Source organism: Grammomys surdaster, unplaced genomic scaffold (assembly GCF_004785775.1).
Source record: "Grammomys surdaster isolate TR1022 unplaced genomic scaffold, NIH_TR_1.0 150, whole genome shotgun sequence".
NCBI classification, from domain to species: Eukaryota; Metazoa; Chordata; class Mammalia; order Rodentia; family Muridae; genus Grammomys; species Grammomys surdaster.
In genome coordinates, this window is record NW_021604608.1 from 19,874,439 (window position 1) to 19,893,727 (window position 19,289).

General features: G+C 45.4%; 1 protein-coding gene across 2 annotated transcripts in view; it reads left to right on the plus strand.

The window, feature by feature from the left end:
* Positions 1 to 9,550, plus strand: part of Rhoh (ras homolog family member H) — a 34,309-nt gene extending 24,759 nt beyond the window's left edge. For both annotated transcript variants that reach the window (XM_028765262.1, XM_028765261.1), the window contains exons 2-3: positions 7,364 to 7,484; positions 8,003 to 9,550. In XM_028765262.1, the coding sequence (XP_028621095.1) occupies positions 8,220 to 8,795 (576 nt within the window). In that variant the 5' untranslated portion in view covers positions 7,364 to 7,484; positions 8,003 to 8,219 and the 3' untranslated portion in view covers positions 8,796 to 9,550. The remainder of the gene's footprint in view (positions 1 to 7,363; positions 7,485 to 8,002) is intronic.
* The last annotated feature ends 9,739 nt before the right edge of the window (positions 9,551 to 19,289 follow it).

A 19,289-nucleotide genomic window follows, 5' to 3' on the forward strand; every position in this document is an offset into this window, starting at 1 on the left:
TGCACATGCTATGGTGTGTGTAGAGGTCGGAGGACATCTTATGGGAGTTGGTTCTCTTCTCTGGACATATGGACCCCAGGAATCACACTCAGGTTGTCAGACTTGGTGGCAGGTGTCTTTACCGACTAAGCCACCTCACCATTCCTGTTAAATTTGAAAAATTTGAGGCAAACACAAAACAGAAAGGAAACTTACATTCTTCCACATATCCAGCACCCAACTTCAATAGTTCTTCAGTTGTTTAAAAATCTTTATTTATTTTATCTATACTGATATTTGGCCTACGTGCATGTGTGAATGTCTATGCTGAGGATGTCGAATCCTCTGGAGCTGGAGACATTTGGTGAGCTGCCATGTGGGTGCTGAGAATTGAACCTGGGACCTCTGGAATAGTAGACAGAGTTCTTAACCACTGAGCCATCTCTCCAGCCTGCTTTCCAATCTTATTTCATCCATCACCCTCTTCCCTCACTTGTCGTCACTGTTTTGTAGAGAGATACAAGCATTTGTGTTTATTTTACCTACAAATGGGTCACCGTCTCTGTTAGATAAGGCTACACACATGTACCTGCACATGCATGAACATGGGTGTGCATGTGACCTGAGCCGAGCATCCTTTGTCTACATTGCTTGGGACAAAAATATTTTAAATATCAAATAGTTTAGATTGGAATATTTACATAGGCGTGATGATAAATGTTAGCAATAGGACCCAAGTTTAAATATGAAAGTCTTTAACATTTCACAAATAATCCATACACATAACAGAAGGTAATAATAAATGGTATTTTATTTTTTTTATTTTTATTTTTGTTTTGGTTTTTCGAGACAGGGTTTTTCTGTGTAGCCCTGGCTGTCCTGGAACTCACTCTGTAGACCAGGCTGGCCTCGAACTCAGAAATCCACCTGCCTCTGCCTCCCAAGTGCTGGGATTAAAGGCGTGCGCCACCACCGCCCGGCATAAACGGTATTTTAAATAACTTCATGCATGAAACAAATTTCCTTGGTGTGAAATCTTCAATTTAAGATTATGTTAATACAAAATTTCAGCTTCTGGGCCACCCAGATGGCTCAGCTGGGGTAAAGCACTTGCTGCTCAGGCCGAAGACATGGGCTCAATTCCTGGAACCCACAAGATGGAAGGAGAGACTCAGCTTGGGCAAGTTTTCCTCTGATCTCCGGACACGGGACACGGCATGCACACTGACTCTCCACGAGTAAATACATGTACAGAGCTAAGTACAGTTTCAGACTTTGCAGCATTTCCCATTTTTTATTTTCACCTTGGCGATGCCCTAACCTTGTCAGATGAAAACAACAAGACTCACCCAACAAAGCCAACAGTAGGATCCTTAATGCCACTTAACAAATAGATTCTATTCCGATTTCTTTGAATATCTGAAAAAAAAGCAAGTAAACAAACAAACAAAACAAAACAGTGTGTAAGCAGGAAGGATGAGGGGCTTGCTGGGAGCCATCTGTGATCATCTGTAACCGGAGGCGGCTGCTCACCTTCCTACGTCTTCTTCCACAGGGAGAAAGTAAGACTGATACTAAAAGTAGGAACTAAAAATTAGAGCGAGTGCTTCCAGGAGGCTTCAGCAAATCTAGCTGTCCAGAGCTAGATTGTTTTAAAATTACTTTTTGAGGGATGGGGGGATTAAATCTAGAGACACACATGCTAGGTGATGCTACATCCTCAGCCCAGAGACTTTGTTTCCTTCAAAGGTCCAGCTCAGCCTTTCCTTTTCCTTTTCCTTTTCCTTTTCCTTTTCCTTTTCCTTTTCCTTTTCCTTTCCTTTCCAAGCCCAAACTAAAGCTCAGTGACGCATACAGAACACTTTCTCAGATTTGCACAGGTTGGTGGCTGGGGGTGTAGCTCAGCAGTAGATGTTTGCCTCCCAAGTGCAAGACCCTGGGGTTTGATTCCCAGCAACACACACACACACACACACACACACACACACACACATGCAAATAAATTGCACAAGTAAAGCATGCCTATATTTATCATTAAATACACATAAGCAAAATGAAGGAAAGGAGATTCACCTACAATCGCAGGTCCTGGGAACAATCCACTTTAGCACGTTCAAACAACATGTCGGAAGCTACACAGTGCAGCATAGATAACGGAGCCTGCTCTCAGCTGTAGAGAACTCTACAGAGGGTCGTCCCCATCTGTAGCCAACCTTGCAAAAGATTCTCAAGGGAGAAGAAACCAGAGCTAATTACTAGCGTTCCAGTGATTTCTCCTGCTTCAATGCAAATTCCTGCATAAACCAAGGACTGGACGGTTACCTAGCAAATGAAGGAAATTACATATAATATTCATTTTTCATTAAGTTCTCTTCCTTCCGCACCTTTGGAATCATTACTATCTTGAAGTGTACGTTTGCTGTTTCAATTTTACAACTTCTATACAGTTATTTATTTTTATTTTTGTTTCTCTTTATGTTTCTCTTTGTGTAGCCCTGGCTGTCCTGGAACTAATTCTTTAGACCAGGCTGACCTTGAACTCAGAGATCTGTCTGCCACTGTTTCCTAAGTGTGGGGACTAAAGGTGTGCGCCTCCAATGCCCAGCTCTCCACTGTTATTTTAAAGGATCTCAATTATAGGGAGAAATGAATTTATCCAGTAGCTCTCTAATCTTAAATAAAGCCTGTTATTTTAAACAGCATAAAAAAGAGTGCATTTCTAATTAGAAGCTGAATGCCAAAGTTCCTGCAAAGATCCTTGCTGCCACATGACTTCCCCCATGCTGGGTAAAGGATAACTTTACACCTTTTCCCCAGCTCATTGGTGGGGACCAGACTGAAGTGCCCACTACTTCCTGGGCCTGGCTTGGTCTGGGGATAGTATAAGAACTGATGGCTCAGAGACTTGGAGGCTTTGGATGCAGACATGTGGGAAGCCTTGGGTTTGGAAGGTAATGCTGTTTTAATGTCGTTTTGATGAGGTTAAATATACCTTGGGCTTAAAGCTTGCTTAGAACTTTGGTTCTGGAGTATACACTGTTACAACAATGAAGTCCTGAGCAGGATCTGTTGGGAACAGAGGCAATCTGTGTATAGAAAATAAACTGACGAGTGTATGGTCTTTTTGGTTTTAAAAGGGAATTTCATGACTGTAGCGATTAGCAGCACAGTAGGGTGAACCATTCAAGTAGGATTGAGAATTAGTGAAATTAAATAGTATAAAATGGAATTTAAGGTAAAGACTTTGATGGGCAGTGGTGGCCTAAGCCTTTGATCCCATCACTTGGGAAGCAGAGTTAGGTGCATCTCTGAGTTTGAAGCCAGCCTGGTCTACAGAGTTTCAGGACAGCCAGAGTTACATGCAAAAAAAAAAAGGGGGGGGGCCTGGGTGGTGGTGGCGCACGCCTTTAATCCCAGCACTTGGGGCGCAGAGGCAGGTGGATTTCTGAGTTCGAGGCCAGCCTGGTCTATAGAGTGAGTTCCAGGACAGCCAGGGCTACACAGAGAAACCCTGTCTTGAAAAACCAAAAAAACAAAACAAAACAACAAAAAACCACTCAACAAACAACAACAAGAAAAGCAAGATGAAGACATTACTTATTTCCATTTTTCATCATCTTTTTCATGCACATGGTGCACGCCGTCCACACACACCCTGCCAAGTCTCTGCTACCTCTGTCTACCCCAACTCCTCACACATTTCTTTCCGGTTCAAATCTATTTATTTTGTTTGGTGACCCACTGAGTTTCACCAGGACTATCTGTGTGGCCATGAATCTGGAGTTGTCTACTGAAGTCTGGCAGGCTTAGCAGTGGTACACCACTGAAAAAAAGCAACTTTCTCCTCTCCCAGAGGCAATCAATAGCCAATAGTTCAGCAGTAAAGGTTAGTGTCCTGAGGACCCCTCCTGTTTCCATGACTGGTTGTTGGTAGAAAGGCCTGAACTACTGAACTGTTGTGGGCTCATCTTTTTGGGAGGTTTTCCTCTGTAGCTCATGCTAGCCTGGAACTCACAGCAACCTCCTGCCTCAGCCTCATGGTGCTAGGATTCCAAGCACAAACCGCTCTACCCAGAGGGGCAGTGTTTGTGAAAAATTACCTCCACCAACACCATCTACTCAAAACCCTCCAGATAGTTATGATTCGTTTGTTTTTAACTATGGTGTATTCTGAAGGGGCTTTGCTTTACAGAGCAAATGAGAGCTGTTCTCTATGTCAAAGTGTTGTATGTACAGCAGGAATTAGCGACCATGTTTGCATCTAAAGCTAGTCCTCACGAGCTGCCTGTGAGGAAGGGATCCAGTTCCAGTTTACAAGTGGGACTAACCGGTTCAGCTGTGTGCTGACAGAGGGAATTATGGGGACAGAACAGGGCAACTGAGATAGCATGTAGGAGTGGCAATGGGAGACGCAGGGTTGGGGGTCAAGGAAGATGTTTGCAAAGGGGCAGGACTTTGGTGTGAGTGGGGGGCAGGTTTCTGGCCACTAGAGAATCAATGTGTTTGTCTGTGGAAGGGTCCTAGTGAGAAGCAGTGTCTGTCTGTGCCAGGTGAGTGTTGTGTGGTAAATGTTAGTCCTCAGAGGACTAAGATACCTCATGCCCCAAGTCCTCTCTCTGCCTTCCTTTGTTCCTTCATCAGAGTAGACGGAAGGGCCAGCTTGTCACATGGAGCTCTCTCATGGGACTCTGTGTCTCAACTGTGGAGGTCTGCAGAAGGTGCCCCCTTTCTCAGAAACAGTAGGAGAAGAGCAAAAGGAAATCAAGCTATGAGACTCAGACATGGGATTGGAGGCTCAGTCATTCCAGACTGAAGACCAGGAGAGGCAGCTTAACTGCCTAACACTAAGGGTGTTCCTTCAAACATTATCAGAGGAAGCTTGAAAAGACTCTTCCCAATGGAGAGCCCTACAGAGGACACCTGGCCGGGTAGCCACTAATGACACTCTGCCCTAAACTCACTTTTATTTTCCACTCACAAACCATAGAAGGGATAATGTCCTTCTTTAGGAGAAATTTCACAGAAAGTCCATCAGCCTACACGCAGCCTGTGTGGGCCACAGTGACTCTCCCGAGGGTGCATGTGACATGTGCTGAGCACTGAAGATCATGTCTATATAGGGTGTTGCTCTAGCCTGGACTGGCGTGTTCTCTCCCGCTCCCTCAGCTCCATATATGGCCACCTGCTGAAGGCCTAGCCTGGCTTGTTACTTCACCTTACAGAATGGTGCAGGGATTTGGTTCTTAGGCTACCAGGTCAGGCAATAAAGGTTTTCCTTTGCCTTTGTTCTTAGCGGGGTGGGGGGGGGCATCAAGAAAGCTTGCCACACCACACGGTTTACAGCTTGGGGAACTGAAGCCCTGGGTGTGTTATTCAGTAACAAGGGGTTGCCGTGGGAAAGCCAACACACTCAGAACAGAGCTTTTTTCTCTGGTCTGGCATTTCTTTTTATCTCTATGGGGGACACATTCTCAGTATTTCTTCATTCCTGTACTATTTTATTTTTATGCTATAAGAAGAAATTTCTGTCGTTTTTCTTTTAAATCTCATTTCTATGAAATCTCTTTAGCGAGGTTTCAAGTTCCTCGTGTGAATGAATAGCCGCTTGCCATTTAAATAGCCGTATTTAGTAATGACTGATTGCCAGGGCTGCTTGTCCTGAGTGCTCTGTGTTTATATACATGTATATGTACAGTTTGTTCACGTGATGTGTTAAGCCAAGGGATTAAGCCCACAGGGTACTCTCAACAACTGTGTGAGACAGGTATTACGACGTTGGTTTTTACCAGGAGGAAACTGGGGTTAAGATACTGTTTGAATGTGACCATTCAGGTTGCTAATTAGGCACCTTGGATTCCATTTCAACGTTCCCTGCTCTTTTCTCCCATCCCTTTGTGTGTGTTTGTGTGTGTGTGTGTGTGTGTGTGTGTGTGTGTGTGTGTGTGTGTAAAACCCTGGCTCACTCGGTAGACCAGGCTGGGCTGGCCTTGAATTCAGAGATCTGCTGCCTCTGCCTCCTGAGTGTTTGGATTAAAGGCGTGTGCCACCACCACTGAACTTCTTTTTCTCCCATTCTTAGCATGCTATCTCAGGGATGCCCTTTTATAGTCACTCAGGAACCCTGGCTACAAATCCATAAGAAATAACCCACAAATCTGACGTATGCACCATTTTACTAATCTGGTCCTGCTATATTGGCAGGAAAAATTAAAGAATTCAGTGTCACCTGTAAACAAAGTCACAAATGCATGTTTAGGCTGTCTATAGGTCTAAAGAGTTTATGTTTAACTGAAATATTATGGAGCCCTTCTGTCAAAGATCTGGAAACAAGTGGGTGTCCAGGCCATCCTGTGTGAGCGTATCCCACACGTGTGGCATTGCAGCTGCTATGCCAGGGACACTGAAGGTTGGGCATCTTTAGTGTGGAAACCGAGAATATGATGGGTCCCCATACAACTCATATTTAGAGGAAACCAAGATTCGGACATGTTAAGTAACTTGGCTAGGGTCACATAGCTTATGTGTTAAGAAAGACAGAATTCATAAAAACCATGTGTTGTTTATATAACTCATTTGCAAAGGCTATCAAGTCTAATTAAACAGAAACTGTAAGTTGACAAGGATATAAAAAGTCTTTGGAGGAATCCTTAGGATTAAGAGGGGGGATTTTAACCCTTGCCCTTTACAGGAGTCTGCCTTGGGTGTGCTTTCTGCGTGATAAGCTGGGATAATTGCTGTCAGGTGGGGTGAATAAAGCCAATTCCGCTAACAACCTTTACTCTGAACTTTGGTCTCAAACACCTTTCGTTTGACTGAATCATGTCGGCCTTGAGAGAATTACTCATCTGATACCATGCTGTGTGCAAGTCTGGGCTCTTCGCTTGACGCTTTCAAACCCACAAACAATTGAGAATCTATTTTCCCCTTCATAAAATTCAGATCCCGCCATATTTGTGCAGTCCTACTTAAATGTTGGTGTTGAGTATAATTGTTTTCAAGCAAGTTGTTTTGTTTCATTAGGGGCCTGCTCTGCAGATGACTGTCCCAAATTGTTGAAGAAAGAAATAACTTAGTCTCCACATCATTAAACACATCACACACTTGTGAACCGAGTATTAGAGTTAAGTCAGTATCTACACACAGCGGCAGAGGTAACAGCTCGCTTTCAGCTGTGGAGAACAAGAACTCCACAGAGAGTCTTCCTCATCTGGAGCCAACTTTACTAAAGAATCTCAAGGGAGAAACCACAACAATAACAATGATTTCTCTTGCTTCAACCCCAATTCAAAGCCAGTTCCTGCGTAAACCAAGGACTGGTTGGTTACTCTGCAAGTGAAGGGAATCATATATGGCATTTGTCGCTCATTAATTTTTTTCTTTGCAGTTCCGGAAGTGGCTGAGATCTACTAGAACCTGAGGCTACACACACCCAGCCGCCTTTGCCCACTCGCCTTCCTGCTTCTTGGCCAGTCAAAAGCTGTGTTCACGAGTCATTCGTATACCAGGTGGGCATCTAAGGCCTTTTCCATGTGGCAATCAGAGCAGTTCCTTGTGTTATTACCAGGCTGATCTTTTCCCCTCTTCTCTCCTTCCCTCTCCTCCCCTCCCCTCTCCTCCCCTCTCCTCCCCTCCCCTCCCTTGCCCTCCCTTGCCCTCCCTTCCCCTTCCCTTCCCTTATTTCCCTGTGATCTCTTGCTATGTAGCCAGAGCTAGCCTCTAACTCAGAATCCTCCCACCTCAGTCTCCTGGATCCCGGGATTAAAGATGGGTACTGCTATACTCGCCATTCAAGGGCTGATTTTTAAGGATAAACTCTTCTCCTGCCTTTTGGCCAGGAGATGTTACAAGTGCTAAGTGTTGGGGGACAGGTTCTAACTTATTTTGACAAGGGGAGGGATGGGACTAGACAAATAGGGTTGAATGGCTACCCTGAGATGGGACCCACATTCTTAATTTGTCAACGAGGATGCTTCTTGTCATCAGAAAGGAGAGCCTCAGTTTCCCCCTTCTCTTTCTGTTCCAGTTGCCAACCAAGCTTCAGAGGTTTCCCAAGCAGTCACTGGTCCTCACCAGGGCAGACTGGAGAAGTACTATCTGTAATTGATGTCTGAGATTTGGAGATTCTGAGAACATAAGCCCTGGTTGCTGTCTCCTTACTGTATGGAACCTGCTACAGTAGCCCACTGAGGGTTCTTTCCCTTGGGATCCTGGACTCTTAAATACGACTTCAGACAAGGACAATGCTGAGCTCTATCAAGTGCGTGTTGGTAGGGGACAGCGCTGTGGGGAAAACCTCACTCTTGGTGCGCTTTACCTCGGAGACTTTCCCGGAGGCCTACAAACCCACTGTGTACGAGAATACGGGTGTAGACGTCTTCATGGATGGCATCCAGATCAGCCTGGGTCTCTGGGACACTGCTGGCAATGATGCCTTCAGAAGCATTCGCCCCCTCTCTTACCAGCAGGCAGATGTGGTACTGATGTGCTACTCTGTGGCCAACCATAGTTCATTCCTGAACTTGAAGAACAAATGGATCAGTGAGATCAGGAGCAACCTACCCTGTACCCCGGTGCTGGTTGTGGCCACACAGACTGACCAGAGAGAGATGGGACCTCACAGGGCTTCCTGCATCAATGCCATAGAAGGGAAGAGACTTGCCCAGGATGTGAGAGCCAAGGGCTACTTGGAGTGCTCAGCCCTTAGCAACCGGGGAGTACAGCAGGTATTTGAATGTGCTGTCCGAACAGCTGTCAACCAGGCCAGGAGGCGAAATAGAAGGAAGCTGTTTTCCATTAACCAATGCAAGATCTTCTAAACCCTAAGGACCGGTACCCAACATTCATGAACATACCTCAAAGACTCACTGAAGAAGGGAAGGCGGGCAAGCCAAGAGACCGATGCTCCCTCTTGGGACATCTGAACAATCTTTCTGGATGGGGTTATGGGGAGGTCTGCTGCTGATGCTTCCACTAACTGTACTCTGCAGATGAACTCTGTGCCCAGCACAGCCAGAGAGATTCCTTGGGAAGCCATATGAATAGTCCATCTTCAATGAGAGACTAAAATAACCATCCTAATTTGGACAACGAAGTGCATTTCCCAAGTATGCCATATTTAAACCCACATCTTATTTAAATAGTAACCAAATATAGAGCTCTTGTTTTCATGCTTGTGAAGTCTTTTCTTTGAAAAGACAAACTGCTGTATGAGGAAAATAACCTTGTGGGGTTCAACCATATGTATGTGGTGTTATTACTTACTCCCAAATTTAATTTGTTTGGAACTCCTTGCTTGCTGTGTTTTTCTAAATAATCAGACTTCCCAATGACCATAATGATCCCTGTAATCCATCTTCCGTGTCCCTGTTATTCAGAGTTGTGTATAAAATACAGCTCCAGACCAGAAGGTATTTTAACACTGCCAAATGGATTTCTCTGTAATTACCAAAGAACATTTCTTATTTATGATATTACCTGTCACTCAAAGAATTCCAGTCGCACACCAAGTGTTCCTTTCTCACTCATTAGGACAGAGATGGAAGGAAAAATAAATCTTTCATCTAGAGAGTCATACTGTGCAAAGTAACAGCAGCAGAACTTGGGACGGAGGCAAGCGGCGGGGGTGGGGGGGACCCTTCTGATGTGTACTTCCTGATTGGTTACAGGTCTCAGAAGAAAAGAACAGACAAGTGTTATAAATAATAGCTAATTGGCTGGCATGACCCCATCATCTATTAATTTTAAGACTGAATCAAAGTGATTAGAAAGATGCCTATAAACGTATGCCTGTGTATACGTATGAGGGAAAGGGCAATGTTTATGGCTTTTCCTGTTTCATGAGTAGATACTCATTTGTGAAAAATGTTATAGATCTCAGGTTTGGAGACTGAGAAAGCCTATAGCCATCACTCAGGTAATAAAGAGTTGCTGGGAGATGCTAACTCAGTAGGGAGGTGTGCGTATATGCAATCCTCCTTCCTGATTGTGTGGAAGCGATGGTGCTGCTGACCCTTTCTGCACCCCGATGTATCATTTAGAGTTCCAGTCTGATAGCTGGGAACCCTTGAAGCACCTTTCTTGGAGCCCAGCACTGTAGAGGGGTTGTGTGGCTGTCACCATGAAGGGTGAGGAGCCTGCACGAGCAGCCCTACTGAGGATTCTGTTGACATAAGCCAATCAGCATGACACATGGGTTCTCTGGCTGACTCTCTGCAGCTACAATCTGTTAAACATATCATAGAATGCCCCCCCCGACCCCCATGCTGCTTTCTCCTGTGTCACAAGCCTGGGACCTGGATCTTGGTCTTGGGTAGAATTGCTTGCCATTTCCCAGAGCTAATAGGTTTGCTTTCAGCTAATCTCTCAGCCTTCTGTAGCTTGCCCTTGCTGCTGGACCACCTACATCCCTTGACTTGAGAGCTCATGTCTTCTGTTCCTGGCACTGGGCATCCTGAAGGTTAGAATGCTGAAGAACGGAGCGGGCAGGGGAGGAGTTAGGAACTATGTCCTCCAGGTACCTCATATCCCTCTGATTCTATTTCTTCATTCTCCAACACACAAAAGGATTTTGTGCTTATTTTTCTTTTGGTGTGTGTGTGTGCTGTTGTTGCTGTGAATTGAAGCTTTTTTTTCTCACACTGCCACCCAGGATGACCTCAAACTTGCAGTGATGCTCCTGTCTCAGCCTCTCCTGTGCTGTGACTACAGGTATGAGCTACTATACTCAGCTTACAAAAGGTCTTTAATAACAAACCTACCTTTAAGAGTATTCTGTGCAATATTTTACCACACACTGAAGAAATAAATTGCTACATGCTCAGCTGGCTGTCCCTTAATGCCTTTCTACTGAAGGGAGGTAGGGTTGGGGAGCCTCTAAAAGTGAGAAGGACCCAGGGAGGAAGAGGGAAGTTTCATGGTGGAAGTAGAAGAGGGGAGGCCAGCAAGGCTGCTAATGGACCAGAGCGAGGTTTGCCTGTTGACAGGAGCCAACTGTAAAGCTCCTTTAAGGAAGGAAGCCTCACACTGGAGGGCAGGAATTCTCGTGGGAAACCTCCTTGATGTGCACCTGATGGACACTGAACCGAGCAGGGCCTTTCTTCTCTGTGTCCACGAGGCTGTGCAACTACGTAATTAGCTCCTTGTCCATACGGCCCAGCACAGGAAAGAAACTATAGCTAAATGAAGTTGCGTGAGAGAAAGGAAGAGATTGGGCCTCAGAGCCATTCTGAGAAGGAAGCAGACCTGGGCAGGCCTGCAGGAGAGGGAGAAAAGTATTGAAGCATACTTCACAGGCCTGTATCTTTAGTTTTACATGCCTACATGAGGTGTATGAGTCTTCCCCTTCAGTGTATGGTGTTTTTTGTATGCTTCACCTTCAGTGTCCCAAGTAGCAAAATTAAATATGCTCACGTTTACATAAAAAAAAGTGGATTTAAGTGGTTAAGTTCATTTGTTCTGGCCTAAACAGAATCCTGGAGGCTGGGATCAGGGGCCAGCACAGTCAAGCTCAGTGGAAGAACCTCTTCATCTGATTGGTGGCTTCTTGCTATGTCCTCATGTGTGTGTGTGGGTGGGTGGGGGTCAATCTATTCTCATAAGAGCCCTTGTGCCATCTGTGATGTCCCTGTCTTTCTGACCACATTATCTCTTAATCCCATCACAGTGGTCAGGCCTCAGAGGAACAGTTTGAAGGGGAAGGGACCCACATTCCCTCACGCCAATGTTCTTCTGTCTTATTTTATTCAGCCTAGCTAAATGGGGGCAACAGAGTAGTCTGGCCCGATACAATGGGTTAGATGACAAGACGACAAAAAGCATTCGGATGGTTGAACTATGTAGAGCAGTTCAGATATCTGGGCACCGTGTTAAGCTCTTGTAAGTAGCTCACATGGGCAGCTTAAGCCTCAGAGAGCCTCAGCATGGTAATGGGACAAGCCTGAGCCACACGGTGGGTGAGAATCGGAACTCTAAGTCTAGAGCAGGTCTACGTGGCTTGAAAGCTCTGTTCAAAACCACTGTGCTCCACTTCCTCCCGAGCAGTTAGCTGGATGGCTTCACCACATCCGGTCTGTAGCTGCAGGCCTCACCCCCTACTAGTCAAAGGGCCTGTATTTAAAAGATGATGATGATGGTGATGGTGATGATGATGATTTTGGCCTGTTCATTTGTTATAGTTACTGTTTTGAGAAAGGATCTTGCTATGAACTCAAACTCATGGCGTTCTTTCTGCTTTCCATTCCCCAGTGCTGGTGTCACAAGCACACATCACCACACCCAATTTATTTTTTATTTTATTTTTATTTTTTTTCTTTACTGCACCCAATTTAAAAGATTATTTTTATTTATTTATTTGCAGCACTGGTTATCAAAACCAAGGCCTCTTGAGTACCAGGCAAGCGCTCCACCCTGAGCTATGCCCCCAGCACTAAAAGATTGTTTTTAAACAAAATATGCCAGGTCTAATCTCCGTCTTCCCCTTTTGTTGTAACTTCTGGTCGTTTCCTGTAACTCACCCAGTCTTATCGATTGCAAAGATCCCTATTTCTACCCTGAGATTTTCTGTGTAATTTCCTAGACTGCTTGTATGTGAGGAGGCAGACGTGAAATCCAATGTGACTTCATGCTCTCAACAGCTTGGACACAATTCTGATTTCTTATCTTGCTACCTCATTCTTCAGGTCTCACAGATTCCCCGAATGAGCACCAGGGGAGAAGAGAGCCTGGCTCTGCCCTTTTGAGGATTTGATACCTAGGAAGGGCACTTTATGCAGCCTGAGATGTGGTAGAAACATTCCAGTTTGGCAGATCTGTGGTGTTATAAAGAGACTGGGGTGGGATCTCTGTGAATGTTGGTCCTCAGGGTTAGAAGGCAGTCCTTAAGAGTTGATTGGCAGATTTGTAGTGTTATGAAGTGATTGGGGGGGAGGGGTCAACAGGGGGAAGGGAGGAAAGACCTCTGTGAGTGTCAGTGATATAACTTTATGACAGGCCTTACCAGTCCTCAGATGCTGTCTGTCTTGATGAGACAAAGAAATACAATCTCCAGCAGCTTTTCACACGATAAAATAAGGCATGACAGCTACCTGTGCTGGGAGCTCATGAAGGCCCATGACTAAACCTACTGTCTGAATTAACACTGAGGACTCTAAATGTTATATTGACATAAAACCCAATGCTACATAAAAATTCATAAATAATGAAAGAGTAAGAAGTTAGACTGTGAAACACTTTGGAGTTAGAAAATTTGAGTTGAATGTCTTCCATCCTGAATTCCCTTTTCTTAAAACATAGGTACTATGTTTCTAGAACATTCTATAGAAGGATTTAATAATGATGGTGGGAGAACTTTATGTCTTTAAACTTTTGTTCAGACAGTCACGTTATCGTGTGTCTGCTGGATCCCTGTGCTGAAATCTCTAATCAGATCAGAATTTTCTAGAGGTTTCATCATGTGGGCAACATGACGGGAAACCCACACAGAAGCAGATTCTGCTTATAATACTGTCAACTAGAGTAAGATGCATAATGACACAGAATAATAAAAATAGCGACAAACTCCATCTGAATGCCTACTGTTTCCAGGCCTGTGTCAGCACTTTACAGATACCTCAACACACACACACACACACACACACACACACACACACACACACACAGAGAGAGAGAGAGAGAGAGAGAGAGAGAGAGAGAGAGAGAATGGGGTAGGGGAGTATTATTTTGCTGAGGATCAGGTAGATATATACATAGAGATGTTTGTTTTTACAGTCACTTTTCTTTCTTTCTTTTGTTTTGTTTTTGTTTTTGTTTTTTTGAGACAGGGTTTCTCTGTGTAGCCCTGGCTGTTCTGGAACTCACTCTGTAGACCAGGCTAGCCTCGAACTCTCGAACTCAGAAATCCGCCTGCCTCTGCCTCCCAAGTGCTGGGATTAAAGGCGTGCGCCACCACTGCCTGGCTATAGTCACTTTTCAAATGTCCCAGTTGACCATCTAATTTCCACACACATAAACTTGGCCTGTTAAGTTATATGACCAATGATGTTCAGTGGCCATTATGGTTGCTAGTTTAGACAACATGACTGATCCCTGTCACACACTGTAGGGCATGCTGCCAGTTAGTGCTTAGCAGTCTTCCCGAGTGACCTGCCTTCTGTCATTCTTTCTGTAACATTCTCAGGTGAGCATACCCTGTCCTGCTGGTCTGTGTCCCACTGTTCCTGCCTTCCAGGCTAGTCTATGGACCCAACATCCCAGGTCTCTTCCTTGCTGCTTCCATTCTAGCAGGAAGTCAGATAGTGGGACAGGGAAAGCATCGGGCTCTCTTCTTTTACCCATCATCCTTTGGTGCTGTCTATCTGCAATGTCCAAGTCCCCCCACCACAGGGTCAGGGCTTTAGCTGTAGCTTCCTCTGGGCTCCGAGATGACATTTCCTCTCCTGGTCTTCAGCCCTAAAGAAGGCTGAGGCTAACACCCCAATAGGGTCTGTTTTTAGAGCTCTCTCAAGCATTGCTTTCATTCACGTCTCCTCATTCAACCACTCAGAAAAAGTTTGGCTTCTTCTTTTTTTGTTGTTGTTTGTTTGTTTTGTTTTGTTTTTCGAGACAGGGTTTCTCTGTGTAGCCGTGGCTATCCTGGAACTCACTCTGTAGACCAGGCTGGCCTCGAACTCAGAAATCTGCCTGCCTCTGTCTCCCAAGTACTGGAATTTGGCTTCTTGCTGGACTCTGGATGACATACTCACTAAATAGTAACTTTTTATGTGTTCTGGTGTTTGTTGTTCAAATCCCCACTGATAGGTGAGGGTGGGCAGCATGGGTAACTGCCTTTCCCTGAGTCACAAAATAAAAAAAACAAAACCACGCACCTCATCCATCTGCCTGGACTAGAAAGGAGTTGATTAACTAGTATCTTGGCTCTGGGGGAGAAATGTTACAAGTGATGAGTTTTCCAACGACACAATCACACTGAAGGAACTGTCAGTCTGCGTGATGTATCAAGAATGACTAGCAGCCAACCAGAGGAGCATTTCAATTTAAAGAAAGATATTTGACCTCAACACCACGGTGCTTGCCTGTGATCCCGTGCTGAAGCACAAGGATCAAAAGTCTGAGCTGAGCCTAGGCAATATATCCAGACCCTGTCTAAAGAAATACAAGGCTATTTCTTAGTAGAGAAACTACATATGATCAGTGAACAAGAGAAAATATGACTAATCACATACCTCTTCATGGACCTATTGCAAAACCCATCCATGTCGTTCCTTTTTCAAACCACCATATCAGCAAAAGAATTTAAAGGTACGATAACACCAAGCATCGCTTCGAGTGTGAACCTGCATCCTGCCTGTGGAGTGTGAGTGGGTATAGCCTCTGTCTTTACTTAGTATAGCAGAGTATCTTTTTCTTTTCTTTTCTTTTCTTTTCTTTTCTTTTCTTTTCTTTCTTTCTTTCTTTTTTTTTTGCAGTTTATTGATGGTATTTCAGAGAGGAGGGAGGGCTTCCTAGGCCCCTCCTGTTGTTATCGGAGTCCGGGAAGGAAATAGTGAGGGAGATGCTCAGTGTTGGGGACAGGGACTCCTCAGCAACCGAGGGCCTCTCTCTTGCTCTCAGTGTCCTTGCTGGGGTGGGTGGTCCAGGGTTTCTTACTCCTTAGAGGCCATGTAGGCCATGAGGTCCATGACCCTGTTGCTGTAGCCATATTCATTGTCATACTAGGAAATGAGGTTTACAGAGTTGTCATTGAGAGCAATGCCAGCCCCAGCATCAAAGGTGGAGGAGTGAGAATTGCTGTTGAAGTCACAGGAGACAACCTGGTCCTCAGTGTAGCCCAGGATGCCCTTCAGTGGGCCCTCAGATGCCTGCTTCACCACCTTCTTGATGTCATCATACTTGGTGGGTTTCTCCAGGCGGCATGTCAGATCCACAACGGATACATTGGGGGTAGGAACACGGAAGGCCATGCCAGTGAACTTCCCATTCAGCTCTGGGATGACCTTGCCCATAGCCTTGGCAGCACCAGTGGATGCAGGGATGATGTTCTGGGCTGCCCCACGGCCATCACGCCACAGCTTTCCAGAGGGGCCATCCACAGTCTTCTGTGTGGCAGTGATGGCATGGACTGTGGTCATGAGCCCTTCCACGATGCCAAAGTTGTCATGGATGACCTTGGCCAGGGGGGCTAAGCAGTTGGTGGTGCAGGACGCATTGCTGACAATCTTGAGTGAGTTGTCGTATTTCTCGTGGTTCACACCCATCACAAACATGGGGGCATCAGCAGAAGGGGCAGATATGATGACCCTTTTGGCCCCACCCTTCAAGTGGGCCCCGGCCTTCTCCATGGTGGTGAAGATGCCAGTGGACTCCACGACATACTCAGCACCAGCATCGGCCCATTTGATGTTAGTGGGATCTCGCTCCTAGAAGATGGTGATGGCCTTCCCGCTGATGACAAGCTTCCCATTCTCAGCCTTGACTGTGCCGTTGAACTTGCCATGGGTAGAGTCATACTGGAACATGTAGACCATGTAGTTGAGGTCAATGAAGGGGTCGTTGATGGCAACAATCTCCACTTTGCCACCAGATGGAGAGCAGAAGGCAGCCCAGGTAACCAGGCGCCCAATACGGCCAAATCCGTTCACACCGACCTTCACCATTTTGTCTACGGGATGAGGCTGGCACTGCACAAGAAGATGCGGCGATCTCTGGAACAGGGAGGAGCAGAGAGCCTACAGCAGAGTATCTTATACTGGTGACCTCCTGCCTCCGAATCCATGCCCAGAGATCCACTTACATAGATTTCCAGGAAGACACGAGTAAGAGCACTTAGTAGGATGGCAGGTAATGGCAAAGCTGGAGACAATACAATGTCACGATCAGATGAAGGCCAATTAAATGTTGGGGAATCCATACAAGGCAGCACAGAAAAGGAACGATCTATAGCTACATATTGCAGCATAGATGAGTGTAGACAAATGTGAGGGAGAAAAAAATGTGAATAAAAAATAACGTAGAATTAGTCCATTTATAGGACGTTCAAATGTGAGCAAAACTTAACATTTAGGGTAAAAGGCATTTTAAAGACTAGCATAGCATAGCATAGCATAGCATAGAACAGAACATAGCATAGCATAGCATAGCATAGCATAGGATAGAACAGAACAGAACATAGCATAGCATAGCATAGCATAGCATAGCATAGCATAGCATAGCATAGCATAGCATAGCATAGCATAGCATAGCACAGCACAGAACAGAACTTGTAAGTGCTTACCTCTTTTTATGAGACTACAGAATATGAATGGACAGGACCACCAGAGGTGTGACACACTGGTCACATTCTTAAATTTGGAAAGTCAGCAACTGAGTGTTCACTGGGATTTTTCTTTTATTATTTAGTCTTCAAAAAGTTATTACACATTTTATTTGCTTTTTAAAGTATGGTATAGGCTGGGTGGTGGTGGCGCACGCCTTTAATCCCAGCACTTGGGAGGCAGAGGCAGGTGGATTTCTGAGTTCGAGGCTAGCCTGGTCTACAGAGTGAGTTCCAGGACAGCCAGGACTACACAGAGAAACCCTGTCTCGAAAAAAACAAAAAACAAAAATGAAAAACAAAAAAACAAAACTACAACAAAAAAAGTACGGTATAATTAGTAATTTAAAATACTATTGAGATGTTGGAGTAAGGTCAAATCCGAAACCCTGAAGCCTCGTGTGAGTGGACTAACTTTTTTGTGTGTTGGTTTCCTCATGATATGGAACAGGTAAAATTAAATCATAAAGTTGTGAGCGCTATCAGCTAAGCTAGCAGGACTGTACTAAGTCTGGTGCCCAGTAAATGCTCAAGAAAGAGCATGTGTAGCATCTGATTATCATGTCCCTCTGGGCTGGGGGACCTTAGGTCTTTCGTGGGTGAGGACACCAAGGTTTTGACATTATGAACCATCACAGACTCAAGTGTTGGCAAATCTGGATCCTCTCAGTCTTCCAACCAGCTTTAGAGGTTGTTACTGTGGTCTACGTACAGACAAAGACCCTGAGTATCGTGAGAGGATTACCATACCATGTCACAATGATTATCTATCTTCATTTCATGGTGGACTTCTTAGCCCCAGACTGTGCAAAATAGCCAAAGTTCCTGAATTTGCGGCGTTCACATCTAGCTAGGAATGGGTGGGCAGACAGTATTTGTATGAAAAAATAAGATCAAGGGAGGAGAGTGGTCTGTGCAAAGAATAAAACAAAGTGGGAAGAGGGAGAGAGCCTTGGTGCCTGGGCTGTGCATACGGGCCTAACTAAAGAGGGGGTGAGTGACGGTGGGTATCCGTGCTGCCATTTTGAAATAAACAGCCCCTCTGGAAGAGAAGGCTTGAGAAGGATGCACACGTGTTACATTAATCAGTGTTTGATGCCGCAGAAGCTTTCACAGGAGGGAAGGATTTTCCCAGGGTCTGCTGCCATCTACCCACCTGTGAGAAGCCCTGATCCGGGATGTCTGTGGTGGGGGTTAGCAAACAGCCTAGAACAGGAAAGTAGCAGAGTTCGCAGAAGCAGAACACAGCCTGGAGCTCCCACCAGCAGGTTGTTTCTAACGGATTCTGAACAAAAGGAAGGAAATGACTAGAACTCAGGATGGAGATAGGGCTCGGAGCCAAGACCACAGAGTGATGCTGAGAAGCAGCAAGGCCACACCCTCCAGAGCCTGCCTCTTGAAGCAGCTGGACTCTTCACCCGAGTGCCCAGGCTGTGATAGACAAACCTATGGTAAGGTCTGGAACTTCCACATGGAGTGAAACAGACCGGAGTTAATTCCAGTGCATCTCTAGTATTAACTTCAGGGCAGCTGGACTTGTCATCTTGGGAATTTCCTGAGGAGAGCCTTGAATTAATCACTGTCCATGTGTAGTGTACTTACATCTCAATTCGATCTTGTCCCACGCCTCTGATTTTATCCCTCTTCCTCCTCATCATTCCTATCTGCAGCAGGGTACCCATCTCAGCTATTTGAAACAGTAGATGCTGGCCTCTCAGCCTCGACCCCACCATCTGTGGTGTGTGTGTGTCTGAGAGAGAGGGGGGGAGAGGGAGAGGGAGAGGGAGAGAGGGAGAGAGAGAGAGAGAGAGAGAGAGAGAGAGAGAGAGAGAGAGAGAGCGAGCAAGTCAGCTTAGTCAACAACTGGGTCTCAAGCGAGGGAGTGAGGATTGAAAAAGAAGAAAAACAATTAGACAACATTACAACATGACGCCAGCCAGTGCTGGGGCTGAGCAGGTTTCTTTTTCTCCAGCCTGCTTTTATATCATTTTAGGTACATCCATAA